General features: G+C 32.1%; 2 protein-coding genes across 2 annotated transcripts; both read right to left on the bottom strand.

The window, feature by feature from the left end:
- Positions 1-278: 278 nt before the first annotated feature.
- LOC134243075 (hepatocyte growth factor-like) lies at positions 279-2,747 on the bottom strand (the record flags this gene model as incomplete). The annotated part of the gene is made up of 3 exons (XM_062725295.1): positions 2,439-2,747; positions 456-689; positions 279-366 (listed from the first exon to the last, which is right to left on the bottom strand). Coding segments are annotated over exons 1-3 (371 nt in total), but the record flags the coding sequence as incomplete, so codon positions are not given.
- Positions 2,748-9,051: 6,304 nt separating this feature from the next.
- Positions 9,052-11,358, bottom strand: LOC134243077 (uncharacterized). The gene is made up of 3 exons (XM_062725297.1): positions 11,300-11,358; positions 10,864-10,930; positions 9,052-9,554 (listed from the first exon to the last, which is right to left on the bottom strand). Exons 1-3 carry the CDS (start codon positions 11,352-11,354, stop codon positions 9,107-9,109), a joined length of 570 nt encoding a protein of 189 aa, XP_062581281.1. The 5' UTR covers positions 11,355-11,358; the 3' UTR covers positions 9,052-9,106.
- Positions 11,359-12,495: the final 1,137 nt, after the last annotated feature.

Raw genomic sequence — 12,495 nt, 5'->3', positions numbered from 1 at the left:
TTTCCTCGCAATGTTCGCTTGCGTTTTTAACTCTGAAACGGCACAACGTCTATAAAGCACACCAGATTCGAAGGGCACTAAAGCCACATTAAAGATTACCGAGATAAACAATTATACAGAGGAAAAATTACGCACGGTATTCAATTTTTCGGTACTGCCAGGTGTGTTATAGGACCAAAGACATTCGAAAATATGAATTCAATGCTTAAATATATATCATTATGTACATGTAAATGACGGAACGTTTTTATTTTATTGTTCATATAAAGAGCTCTTACCTGCAAAATTCACTATCGCTTGGGATATCAGAAACACACTGGTTCATTATTTCTGTTGTATATAAAGACTGATTGAGGCACGGAGTAACTGAAAAAAATAGAAGATAAAAATTTTTAATAAATTAACTCAAATAACATTCAATTAGTTTTTTTTCCATCCTATAGAAATAAACTGACCACACACTTCTACGCCACAGAGTTCCCAGCGGACATCCGTGTCATTGGTAAAGCACCATGGCTCCTCTCGGTCGAAGTTCCGACAGTAGTTCTCTTTTGCGATGCTAAACACACCATACGCGTGTTCGTGTGGGCTCTGTATATCCCATCTTTGACATGCTTTACCAGTTTCTGTCACGTTTTTGGTTCCTTGATATAAAACTCCTGGCAAACGACAGTCGGCGGAGATAAAGTCTGCTTTACATGTAATTGATTGAAGAAGAAATAGGTTTTAGGAAAAAGGGTTTATTTAAATGAACCTCATTGTGTTTTTTAAATATCCCTTACATTAGAATTATAATTTTTTTAGAATAATTCATTCATCTTTATTTTTTCCTCAACCTTAACAAATGTTCTTTCTGTATTCTAAGAACTACACTTGTTTTTTTGTTTGTTTTTTTTTGGTATTTTTTTTCATGCGGTTTTAAAGTTGGTTTGAAGTGAAGCATGCACGTGTAGGAAATTGACAAAGACCACAAACTTTTGTGAGGAAGACTCTTCGCGCAAGTATATATTGTACACACAATTTTCCCCGATGTACTGCTGGGCACTTGTTTTTTTAACCACAACGTACTCTGAATTTCAGCACAGAGGTTATTGTGATCAGATTGTATTCAAGCTAATGATATGTAAAGAATTATATTTTCAATAAAATTCAGAGGACTTCTCTTCGTTTGTGATTCATAAACAAGCATATGCATTGAATATTGCGGCCTAGGTTTTGCACTCCAACCAATCCAACCCATTCAACTTTAAATGGTTGAAGCACGAACGAAAGCACAGAAGCTAAAAGCCCCTTTGTTATTTGCTTCCGACGCCAACGAATTATAATACTTTAACTATCAGTTATGTAGCTTTAATTAATAAGAAAAAAATATTGATATCTCAAGGAGACTTTGCGTGATTCTATTCAAAAGTAAAGCAGATAATTGAGTGTTTTTAAAATGAAGTACAAATTAGTTTTATTTTTTCCCTCTAAACTTGGAATTTGGCACCAAGAGAAAAAAAAAACGATAAATTAGTGATTGTTTTACATATGATGGTAATACATGCAATTATAAAAATAATAATAATCATCATCATCATCATCATTATTATTTAATTTTAAATTAAAAAAAAAAAATAAATAAGACTTTAACTAGGCCGAGTCTAATTCGAGTGCGCATGGCTTTGCGCTTTTTAATTTCATGCAGTCATTTGTGCGACGGTACACCTTTGCTAAATATTTTGATTTTAAGACAAAATTAACAGTTTCTGTAACTGCATACTAGCCATTCAAACATTGCTAATTTTTTCACCCAAAAAATCCTATGTGCCGATAATTCATATGCTTTGATATGTAGTTATACCATAATAAGGTAATTTTATTAGGTATTGGACTTGAAAAAATATATTAAACATAGTAATTAATTCCTAGACCACAGTAGATGGTTGAATTTCACAATTTGGTAACTTTTTTAACTTTCATGTATTTAAATTTAAAAAAAAATCTCTAAGGCAGAAATACAATAAATATTGAAAAAATGTGATAAATCGACGCTTTTCCAACAATTTCCCATAGTGTCCAATTCATAATAAAATTTGACAAATTTTGATATGATCTCCGAAGAAATCGGAGTGGTTAACATTCTATCTTTTAATCTTAAAAACAATATTTACAACTTACAATAAAAATTAATTATCAAAAAATTATCAAAATCCCTATGTCAGAAATAATTAGACTCGGCCTCGTTAAATAGGCATGTAGTATGCAAAACTATGTCAGGTAACTTGTTGATTATTGTAAATCGAGGACTTTCATTCCGTATATAAGATATTTCTTTTTCTATGTATTTTTGTTGTGACTTTTAAAAAAGTTAAATATAAGAAGAAAACATTTTACAATCAACGTTATTGAGTAACTGCCTCTTATACTGAGAAGTAAAATACTGAGAAGTAAATTACCTGTAACAGAATACAAAAATGTTCCAATAAACAACCTTACAGTTATCATTTCAGTTCTGTTCCATTACAGTTACATGTTGAGTTAATCTCTATCAAGGGCGAGATATATTGAAAAACTGACACAATTTACAAAACAAACGTTACATACTGAATTAATCTCTATAAAAAGGAAAACATATTGAAAAACTTAAACAATTTACAAAACAAGAGTTATATATTGAGTTAATCTCTACCAAAAGGGAAACATATGGAAAATCTGAGACAAGAAACAAGATCAAGACGGGGTGTAACTTCCTCTCTGTGTATGCACTGTAAGAAATAAGGAAAGAAAGGATGTAAGGATCCTTTTGCATTTCCTCTGTGTAATAATTTTCCTTTAAGAATATATACTGATATATTTTTTGCGCTCATCTTTAAAGCAAACGTCAATTTGTTATAACTTTAAAGAGTGTGACTTCAGTTAAATCAATATGTACTAGTATGTTTTTTCGAAAATATTCAAAGCTTACCAAATTTTTAAAAGTTTGTATCCTTCATGTAAATACATGTAGAATATTAGGACATTTTAAAAGATGCAATTTATAGTACATGCATATATAAAGTTGCAAGTCAATGTAGTTTGATTACTATGGGTTTTAATAAACAATACAGCTCCGCGCACGCATTAAGGTCACATGGATTTTTGCACAATTAACGTCACATTGTAAAAATGCGAATTTGTTTAACAAGGCAACATAATATATCTAGAAATGATTTTAACCTGTATTTTTTATTTCACTTACTTAAATCATAACTTACAGAAACTTTTAATTAGTAAGATTTTGATATGCTATTGGTTATAATGGTTTGTGATAGTTCTCAAATGGTTTTCAATGGTTTCTCGTTAAAGGCAACCATCTTTGTATCCGTTCTTTTGCAAGCAGCTCTTTGTATTGCCTACAGACAAAAACACTGCAACTCATGTAAATTCTGTATTTTCTATGATTTAACATGACTCGAAAGTACGATGGTCGATATGCGTCGTCAAAATACAAGCAAGAGTAGCTTATTATATAAGCAGAATCAGTGGCAAAATGCAAGAAGTAGTAAAATGAATACGTACATGTATAAATCTTGAGACAATACACTCGAAAACTACTTAACATTCCTTAGATTTATTGGAAAGAAAGATTATCTGTACACTTAGAATGGACAAAATCAAATACATTTTGGGGGATCGGGTGCCATAGAGAAGTGATCACCCCCTGCCAACTGGTCACCGGCCGTGTGCTTCTTGTCATGATAAGGAAATGATGGAAAAATCCGTCGTCAATTCAGGGTTTTAATAACGGACAAACATGTACAATAAGTATGGAAAACGTTAGTCAGCATTTGACTCATTTATGAATTGTATATGCTGACAAGGCACCTGATCCCCCAAAATGTATTTGATTTTGTCGCCTTATGTGTATAAGATTGGTGAAAGAAATGATGTAGGTTAAATACTTTTTAACTATATGATACATTTGAGAACACCAAACACACAGCGAACGAACATATTTCGACGATATTAACCGTATTACTAGTTTATGAATACCTTAACTCGCTTTATATTTTTAATTTTGTAATTATTTCAAAGGCGGATCAGGCACCGGCGCTCCGGGCGTGCGCCCCTCCCATCATGTTATTTTTAAATTTTGTTTGTATCATCTTAAAATAAACAGGAAATGCGCCTCTAATTTGTTAGATTTATTCAGTTTCCGAGGCTTTGCCCCTGCATCCCCACCAGGGATTTGTTCTGGACCCACTGGGGGCTTTGATGCAGCCCCCAGATTTCCCAATCTCCCACTGCGCCCCCCCCCAACGTTTTGAAATTCCTAGATTCGCCGCTGAATAAACATTTTGAGAATTGAACTGTTAGTACATATTTTCTACAGTTACTTTTCTTTTTACTTCCTAGTTAGATATGAACGACCAATATCGTGTTATTATATTATATCGGGTTCCTTATATCGACACCCTAGATGGGAACTTGCATTTATTGTTGAATTGTGCTCAGCTCTTGCAAAGCGTCGTATTGATAATTATTACAACCTAAAAGACATTATCGTAATAAAGAAAGGTCATCCTATAACATGGGCGGATCCAGAAATTTTTAAAGGGGGGGGGGGTCCAGGTCGGTGTACCCAGCACTCATGTATAGAAACACACCACAGTCACTTCGAGTTCGTAGCTTCATTTATAAGAAGGGGCTTAAAAATATTTCACAAGCAAAAAAAAAAACTTAAAACTATGCACCACACTCTAAAATTGGGAGGGATAGAGGGGGGCTTCCTGTCACTTTTCTGTTCGGTACATCAGCAACAAAAAATGTGGAGGGATTTTGCAAATCAAAATATTATTTAAAACTGCAGGAAAAGATTAATATCAGAAAAAGTGCCCCCCCCCACTTCTGCACACCACGGGAACATTTCAAACCTTTCTCTTCATTGATTAAAAATATTTATGCATACTTCTAAGTCACTTCTGAAGATGGTACAAAAATGGTATAGCTAACGTTCGCTGGAATCTTCCTTGCATGTTACTTGTGGATGTTCGGAGTCCATAGCCGGGGGAAGTAAATACGCGAAAATCTACAGATCTAGCGAGCAGAAAGGACAGAGTTTTTAATTTTTTAGAAGTATAAATATCTAAATTACAGAAAAAAAACTATTATCTCTCTCTCTCTTTCTCTCTGTGTGTACAAAATTAAAAAGAGGTTTCCAACCCCCAGAACCCTCTCTGGATCCGCCAATGCTTTAATATAATATGGGTCAATTTTCATTTCTTATAAGTTTACCAAAATGAATCAATAAATACACACCTGAACATATGCATATATTTATATGATACTGATAAATGGAACACCAATTGAAGCCATTCTACGTATCAAATTGACGAATACACATGTTTTTATTATTTTTCTATACGTGTGATTTGTCTGTACGTTTCGTCAGTTACACATGTAATCACAAAGTAAACAAGTTTACCGTTCGTAAAATAGATATTACGTGTTTGGTGTCCTCTATTAGAAGCTTCAGCGGTGTTAAGCAATCCTTACATCTGTATAGTGTAATCATGTTCTTTCCACATGCACCTTGTAAACTATACACATTAACTATGAAATCACTTGTTAAAACTGTTTTAATTTAAATTATTTACATTGTTTGAGTTTTAAACACCCAGTGGTCATTAATTTATAATTGACATACTAGCATATGTTAAATTAAGAAATAACTTACTCATGGTTAGATGTGATAGCAAAATACCTTTATCTTTTTCCTGAGTTTTTTTTTTTTTTTTTTTTTTTTTTTTAAAGAATGATAATGTACCACACTATTAACCAAAATCATGTAAAAATTGTAAACGAAATGTATCATACTTGTATCAGTTTACAGGAGTGTTGAAAAACACATTAATTACTTTTTCTGAGTTATCATAAAAACTTAAGTGTCCAGTCTATATGGGTTCAAAAGAGGATCCAAAGGATGACTTAATTTTTCCAAAAACTTATAAATCATATGTGTAAACTCAAAGAATACTTAAGGTATTCACCAAAAATAGAAACATAATTTGGAAGAAATTATGGTGATTATGAACAGCATTCAATATCAAAGTCCATAAAATAATACAAAATAGGAACAGAGCAAAACACGGACCTCCGAAAAATCAGAGGTGGGATCAGGTGCCATGGAGGAGTGGGCATCCCCTGCAGACCGGTAACCCTAACAAAAAAATACTTAAGTTAACTATAGTTTACTATAGTTAACTATAGTGATAACTTTGACACTTTGAAAACTTTGATTTACTATAGTGATAACTTTGACACTTTGAAAAACTTTGACGAAAACTTTGACACTTTGAAAAACTTTGACGAAAACTTTGACACTTTGAAAAACTTTGGCGAAAACTTTGACACTTTGAAAAACTTTGGCGAAAACTTTGACACTTTGAAAAACCTTATTGAAAACTTGGATACTTCAAAAAACCTTATCGGAAACTTTGATACTTCGAAAAACTTCATTGAAAACTTGGATACTTTGAAAAACTTTATCGAAAACTTGGATACTTCGAAAAACTTTACTTTAACATATCGAAAAACTTTATCGCCAACTTTGACACTTTGAAAAACTTTAACAAAAACTTTGAAAATCAAAAAAACTTTATCGAAAACTTGGATACTTTGAAAAACTTAATCGAAAACTTTGAAAATCAAAAAAACATTATCGAAAACTTTGACACTTTGAAAAACTTTGGCGAAAACTTTGACACTTTGAAAAACTTTGACGAAAACTTTGACACTTTGAAAAACTTTGATAAAAACTTTGACACTTTGAAAAACTTTGGCGAAAACTTTGACACTTTGAAAAACTTTGGCAAAAACTTTGACGCTTTGAAAAACTTTGACAAAAACTTTGACACTTTGAAAAACTTTGGCGAAAACTATGGTTAACTATAGTATTTTTTTGTTAGGGAACACCCGCCGTGTGCTCATTGTCATGATCGTGAAATAACGGAAAATCCGTCGTTAATTCAGTATATAAATATAAATAATGGACTAACAATTCGTATGAAGAACGTCAGTCAGCATTTGAATCTGTGATAAATTGTATTTGCTGACAAGGTCATTGTATCGACAATAAAACTTGCAAATTGATGACTTTCAACGAAACTGCTAATATTCTTGTTTCAACAACTTGCTTGTCAATAATAATTTACCTCGTTTTAGAAAATGTTCATACGTAGAGCATGCTATTGTGTATCGAATCAACTGATATATATACACTCCGTATGCAGGTGATGAAGGTATATTGCTTCATAAGGAAGGGAAGTTGACGATAGAAAAGTTAAAGTCATCACGTTTATCATAGAGCTTTGGTGTTAGGTTACCATTAGCGTCTTTTTCAAGTAAAATATCAAAGTATGAAAGAGATGATTCAGATGTGTGGTATCTTTTATCTCAAGCTCTCCTGGATATATCGTATCGACGTAGGAACGGAAATTACCATTGTTAATTGATAATACGTCGTCGATATCTGAAAGTCGACTTGAACTGTTTTCTTTAAAGTTCTGAAGTATCTGTCGAGACTGTAGCTCTACTGGTTTGTACTCTAAACAAAGAAAAGTGGCAGTTGGGACTTGAAACTTCACAACAGCAATAAACAGAATAATGATCGTGTATCTCAGTGTACAATATTTGCATGCCACATGTACTATAATCAGACTAAAACTGTATTTGAAAGTGCATTTCTTAAGTATTTCACAGATATTTCTTATTTCTAGTAACCATGGCAGCACTGTTCATCGAAATCAATAACCGATATACAGAATTATTTATCGTAGTGTAGTCTACTTGTGTGCCAGGTAAAATTGAAATCAGACCAAAACTGTAGGAGGAATTAAATTTGAATGTTTTTCACAGAAAGAACTTTATTCGGTAATAACCAATATTTGCCCCCCAAATCAAACTTTGATGGATATATCTTTAATTAAGTTCTTAAACAGGGGAGTATATGCTGACTTCAAAGCACTGAATATTTTCCTAAGTAATGACGCCATATGTACGTAATGACGTCACAAACATGACGTAAATTTCAGTTTTTTATGAATTTTACAGAAAAATGTACATATTTCGTCGATATTTTGAGTAAAAGTCCCCGAGCGCATGTGTGTTCAGGAGCAATATTTTGATATAATGTGTAGAATGATAATTTCAATGAAATATGTCAATATTGTTCCTGAACAAACTTGCGCTCTATAAATTTTAAAGCTAAAATTATTGAAATTTTGTCCATTTTGTCCTCTTTCTGAAAAAAAGGATATAAAATTGGACTAGTTTGTGACGTCATAAAAACAAAAATTGTGAATACACTGCTTTGACACTATAATATTTTCTGCTAATTTATATTCCTCATACAATTTATTGAATTCAGCACATTTCAGGAAGTTTTCAAAATTTGGCTTTTGTGGGGGCAAATATATGCAATATACCGCATATAGTTCTTTCTATTTTTAGTAATCACATCAACACCGTTCATCGAAATAAAAAAAACGATAAACAGAATTATGCATCTTAGTGTAGTTTACTTGTGTGCCACGATATATGGAAATCAGACAAAAACTATGAGGAGTAGCATTTTGAAACAATTTCACAGAAATTTCTATTTTTAGTAATTACGGCAATACCGTACATCAAAATCAAAACCCGTTATACAGATTTATGTATCTTAGTGTAGTCTACATGTTTGCCAAGTTATATTGAAATCAGACCAAAACTGTAGAAGAAGTAGCATTTTGAATGTTTTTCAAAGAAATTTCTATTTTTAGTAGCCATCGCAACACAGTTCATCTGAATCCAAAACCAATACACAGAATTATGTATCTTAGTGTAGTCTACTTGTGTGCCAAGATATATTGAAATCAGACCAAAACGGTAGGAGGAGTAGCATTTTGAAAAATTGTTTACAGACAGACAGACGGACAGTCAGTCGGATAGACGGACGGACGCCGGACGCATTACTATCGCATAAGCTCTTCTGGTCTCTGGTCAAAAGAGCTAATAAATGAACAAATAAAACTGACAAATTAATGTATATACATGTAATGTAATAATAAGTTTCCCTAAATTATCTTTTGGTAAGGTAGCACATTCATGGTGGAAAATCCACATTTATCACTTTATTTTTTTCCTCATCTATTTTCTCGGTTAAGTTTTTTGCAGCGGCATTCTCTGATTGTAAAATATCCACAACTTCTGATTTAAGAGCATCCTCAATTGTATCATCTAATAAATCAATGTAGGGAGAAACGTTGATATAATCATTAGGCACTGTTTCGCTAAGCACTACATCTAAATATGTTCCTTCTGCATTGTCAGGATCTATATATGGTCCTTCTTCGTCTGTTAGAGTTAAATTATTTTCGCCTGGTCCGGGCAAATGTTCGTACCCCTCATCTTGTTCCTCTATTGTTTCATAGTCGGGATCGGAATACGGACTCTCTGGATTGGTTAATTTCATTTCGTATGGTGAGTCCTTTGATTTTGGAATACTTGGGAGGCGCATCAATTCTTTTCGTCTTTTTCTCATTGCTATTTTTCTATATGATTGTGGGAAAAAATCTTCATGTAAATAGTTTCTAAATTAAGGAAAATAAGGCATTTTTTAAAGTTATTATTAAATAAATATATTGAGATAAAGAACGGTATTTAACACAGACAGACCATTAAGCAATACAAATTAATGAAAGATTGTGTTTGCTGAAAAAAGTCATTGTATTGACCATAGAAATAAGGAAATGATGACCTTAAATGAGACTGGTGATTTTCTTGTTTCATGAACATGTTTGTCAATAATTTACCTCGTATTAGAACTGTTCATAAGTATAGCATGCTTAACTGAGAGAAAAACTCCTTGTGGAGGTTATACGGGTATATTGCTGTTATAAGTAAGGTAATGTTTTTAGGTTACGATAAGCGTGTTTTATAGTATAATATTCATATACTAGTATAACACAGATGTGTCAGATCTGTAGTATCTTTAATCTCAAGCTCATTTCGATATATAGTGTCGACATATGAATGTAAAAAACAATTGTTATTTTATTTTTTCGTTCCTATATTACACCTGGGAATAAAAAATAACAGTAAATAAAACAAAATAAAAGAGAGTTCCATGTAAAGTCCACCTGTACCCTGGGTCCCTTAACCTTGATTCTAACTCTCAGAATATTTTTTTTATTTACCTTTTATTCTAATAGAATATTTTGGCACCATATTATGATCCAAAATCTAGTTTTAGAGAGCTTTAATTTACTCAGATTGAAATTCGCATCAATTTCAGACATTACAGTATCTCTTGATCAGAATGTCCAAATAGTATAGTTGAGACGATTTTTCATTCAGGTACACATGAATTTTGTAAATTTGTTAAGCTAGTTTTGTAGAAAATGAGCATACATCCAAATTAGCAATGAAGCCTTTTTTTCTCCTGTATATAGATAGAAGAGAAGATTTGTACAAGACGGTAGTAAATTATCTGCAATTCTTAATTATTATTCGCTCAAAGTGAGATTGGCTCTTCTTGTCAACAAATTTGAATTCTCCGTAGGAAAGAAAAGCTTCACGTCAAGTTTGATTGAAATTGGTCCAGTGGTTTTGAATAGATAAAATAAGAAAAAATTGCAACAACAACAACGACGACAGACAACTGACAATTTCTCAGATAAGTTCACTTGAGCGTGCAGCTAGGGATAAAAAAGATTTTAGTTTAAAGTTAAAGTCCAGAAAATTCAGGAAGAGTACAGGTTTCATATGACATTCTAAAAGATACACATCTGATCTTGTATTTAATTTTTTCTGAAAATTTTATTTTAATCCAATTTTGAACGAAATTTTAAGAACACAGACCTTATTTTGTATATGCTGATTGCAAAACTGATAGCACACATAAGTGCAACCGCAAATCCCACCGTAACTGCAACATACATGAATCGTACCAACACGATTACATGTAAATAATGTGATGTACATTAAATGCTTTACATTGCTTTGAGAAAAATACAAAATTCTTTCCTTCATTTGTTCAAATATCATACATTTTTTTAAAAATAATATTCCACAACAAAAAATGTTGCAATCGACAAATATTAATGAAACCTTTGCCACAATTATAACAGAAAATTTCATTGCGAGAAATCAAATCCAGAAAATATTTTTTAAAGATGAAAAAAGTTTTTGCGTTTTTTAATTGTTATATTTGAAAGAAAATAATTTCCGTTTAAAAATCTTACCTTCAAAGCTTTACGTTAAAAAAGACAATATTGATTTATCAGTGTCAACTTACGAAATATTGCTGTTTGGGAAAAGTCGGTGTTTGTTTCTTTACTTCCTGCAGACATTTTAGTATCTAGATGAAAACAGATTATCAATGATATCATTGGGTTTGTAGAGAACAGAGATTGTTATCATATGTTGCTGCTGCTATTGAACATAGAACAAATATAGGTGTACAACATTTTCCCTACAATTTATATTTTAAAAATTTTGATCAAGTAAACAAATTATTTTTGCATCATCTTTTATTTTCAATTATAAGTGGAATATTGTTTTACTCCTTTTTGGTCTTTTTCTGTGATGTCATGGCAACCATACTATATATACATAATATTAAAGTAGAATAGATCAATGTTTTACCTGTTATATTTTCCAGCGGTGCAGGGAATTCAGAGTAAAAATATTTGACACCTGGAAAAGCAATAGAGAACCGTTTTGAATTTAAATATGAAGTAAACAATCAGAAAACGTAGACAAAAGTCTAATGAAACAATAAAATGGTCGTAGAGCAAACATGGGTGTCTGAGAACATGGTGTAAGAAACATCCCTGTCGACTAATTAATACTGCAGTTTGTTTTTATTACTGTGGTAGTCAATTCAGTATAAATATGGCCTAGGAAACTCTATGAAAGAAATAGGTCAATTTTTCTTCTTGAGCCAGATTGCAGTGATATGTATCAACCGAAGCCAAATCTGAATATGACTTTAAATGACATTGTAAAAACCTTTGTGCCATCAACCTATTTGTCAGAGTTCCATCTCATTTAAGAAAGATAATGTGACCTCGAGTTGATCATGAATTTTTGTTGTTAGTTTAACATCAATTACTTTCCCTAATTAAATATTCAAATACGGTATGAAGCAAATGTGCCAGACACCTCGTTGCCTTTCATTTCAAGTTAATGGAATGTTTCGGGGAAAATGTCATTGTCTTGAAGAATACTTACAAACACTAGCATTTTCTTGAAGCTGTGCAGGGAGAAGAGCTATAAACCTGTTAGCCATACTTAATTTATCCTTAACGAGACAAGTAGAGTTCGTTTTGTCACTGTCTTGTACCTTTGATATAACACAATGCCTAATCCGCTGTTGCATTCTAAATTTGAATGAGAGGAGAAGGCGTAATTAAGTATTGCCATAATCAAGTGTATTAATTTCAAATTTGGTTTAAATTTTATGCTATTGTTAATACATTCAATCATATT

The sequence above is a fragment of the Saccostrea cucullata genome, unplaced genomic scaffold (assembly GCF_032062105.1).
Source record: "Saccostrea cucullata isolate Sc308-1 unplaced genomic scaffold, CSIRO_AGI_Scuc_v1 ctg2559, whole genome shotgun sequence".
NCBI lineage: Eukaryota > Metazoa > Mollusca > Bivalvia > Ostreida > Ostreidae > Saccostrea > Saccostrea cuccullata.
Note: the sequence above shows the minus strand (reverse complement) of the source record. Positions and strands in the feature narration are given on the sequence as shown.

Excerpts from the sequence above, each read along its gene's own strand:
- LOC134243077 (XM_062725297.1), bottom strand. The coding sequence starts at position 11,354 with ATGTCTGCAGGAAGTAAAGAAACAAACACCGACTTTTCCCAAACAGCA. Across the intron at positions 10,931-11,299 it reads TTCCCAAACAGCAATATTTC|TTACGGTGGGATTTGCGGTT; the intron begins GTAAGTTGACAC and ends TGTATGTTGCAG. Across the intron at positions 9,555-10,863 it reads ATCAGCATATACAAAATAAG|AAAAATAGCAATGAGAAAAA; the intron begins GTCTGTGTTCTT and ends ACAATCATATAG.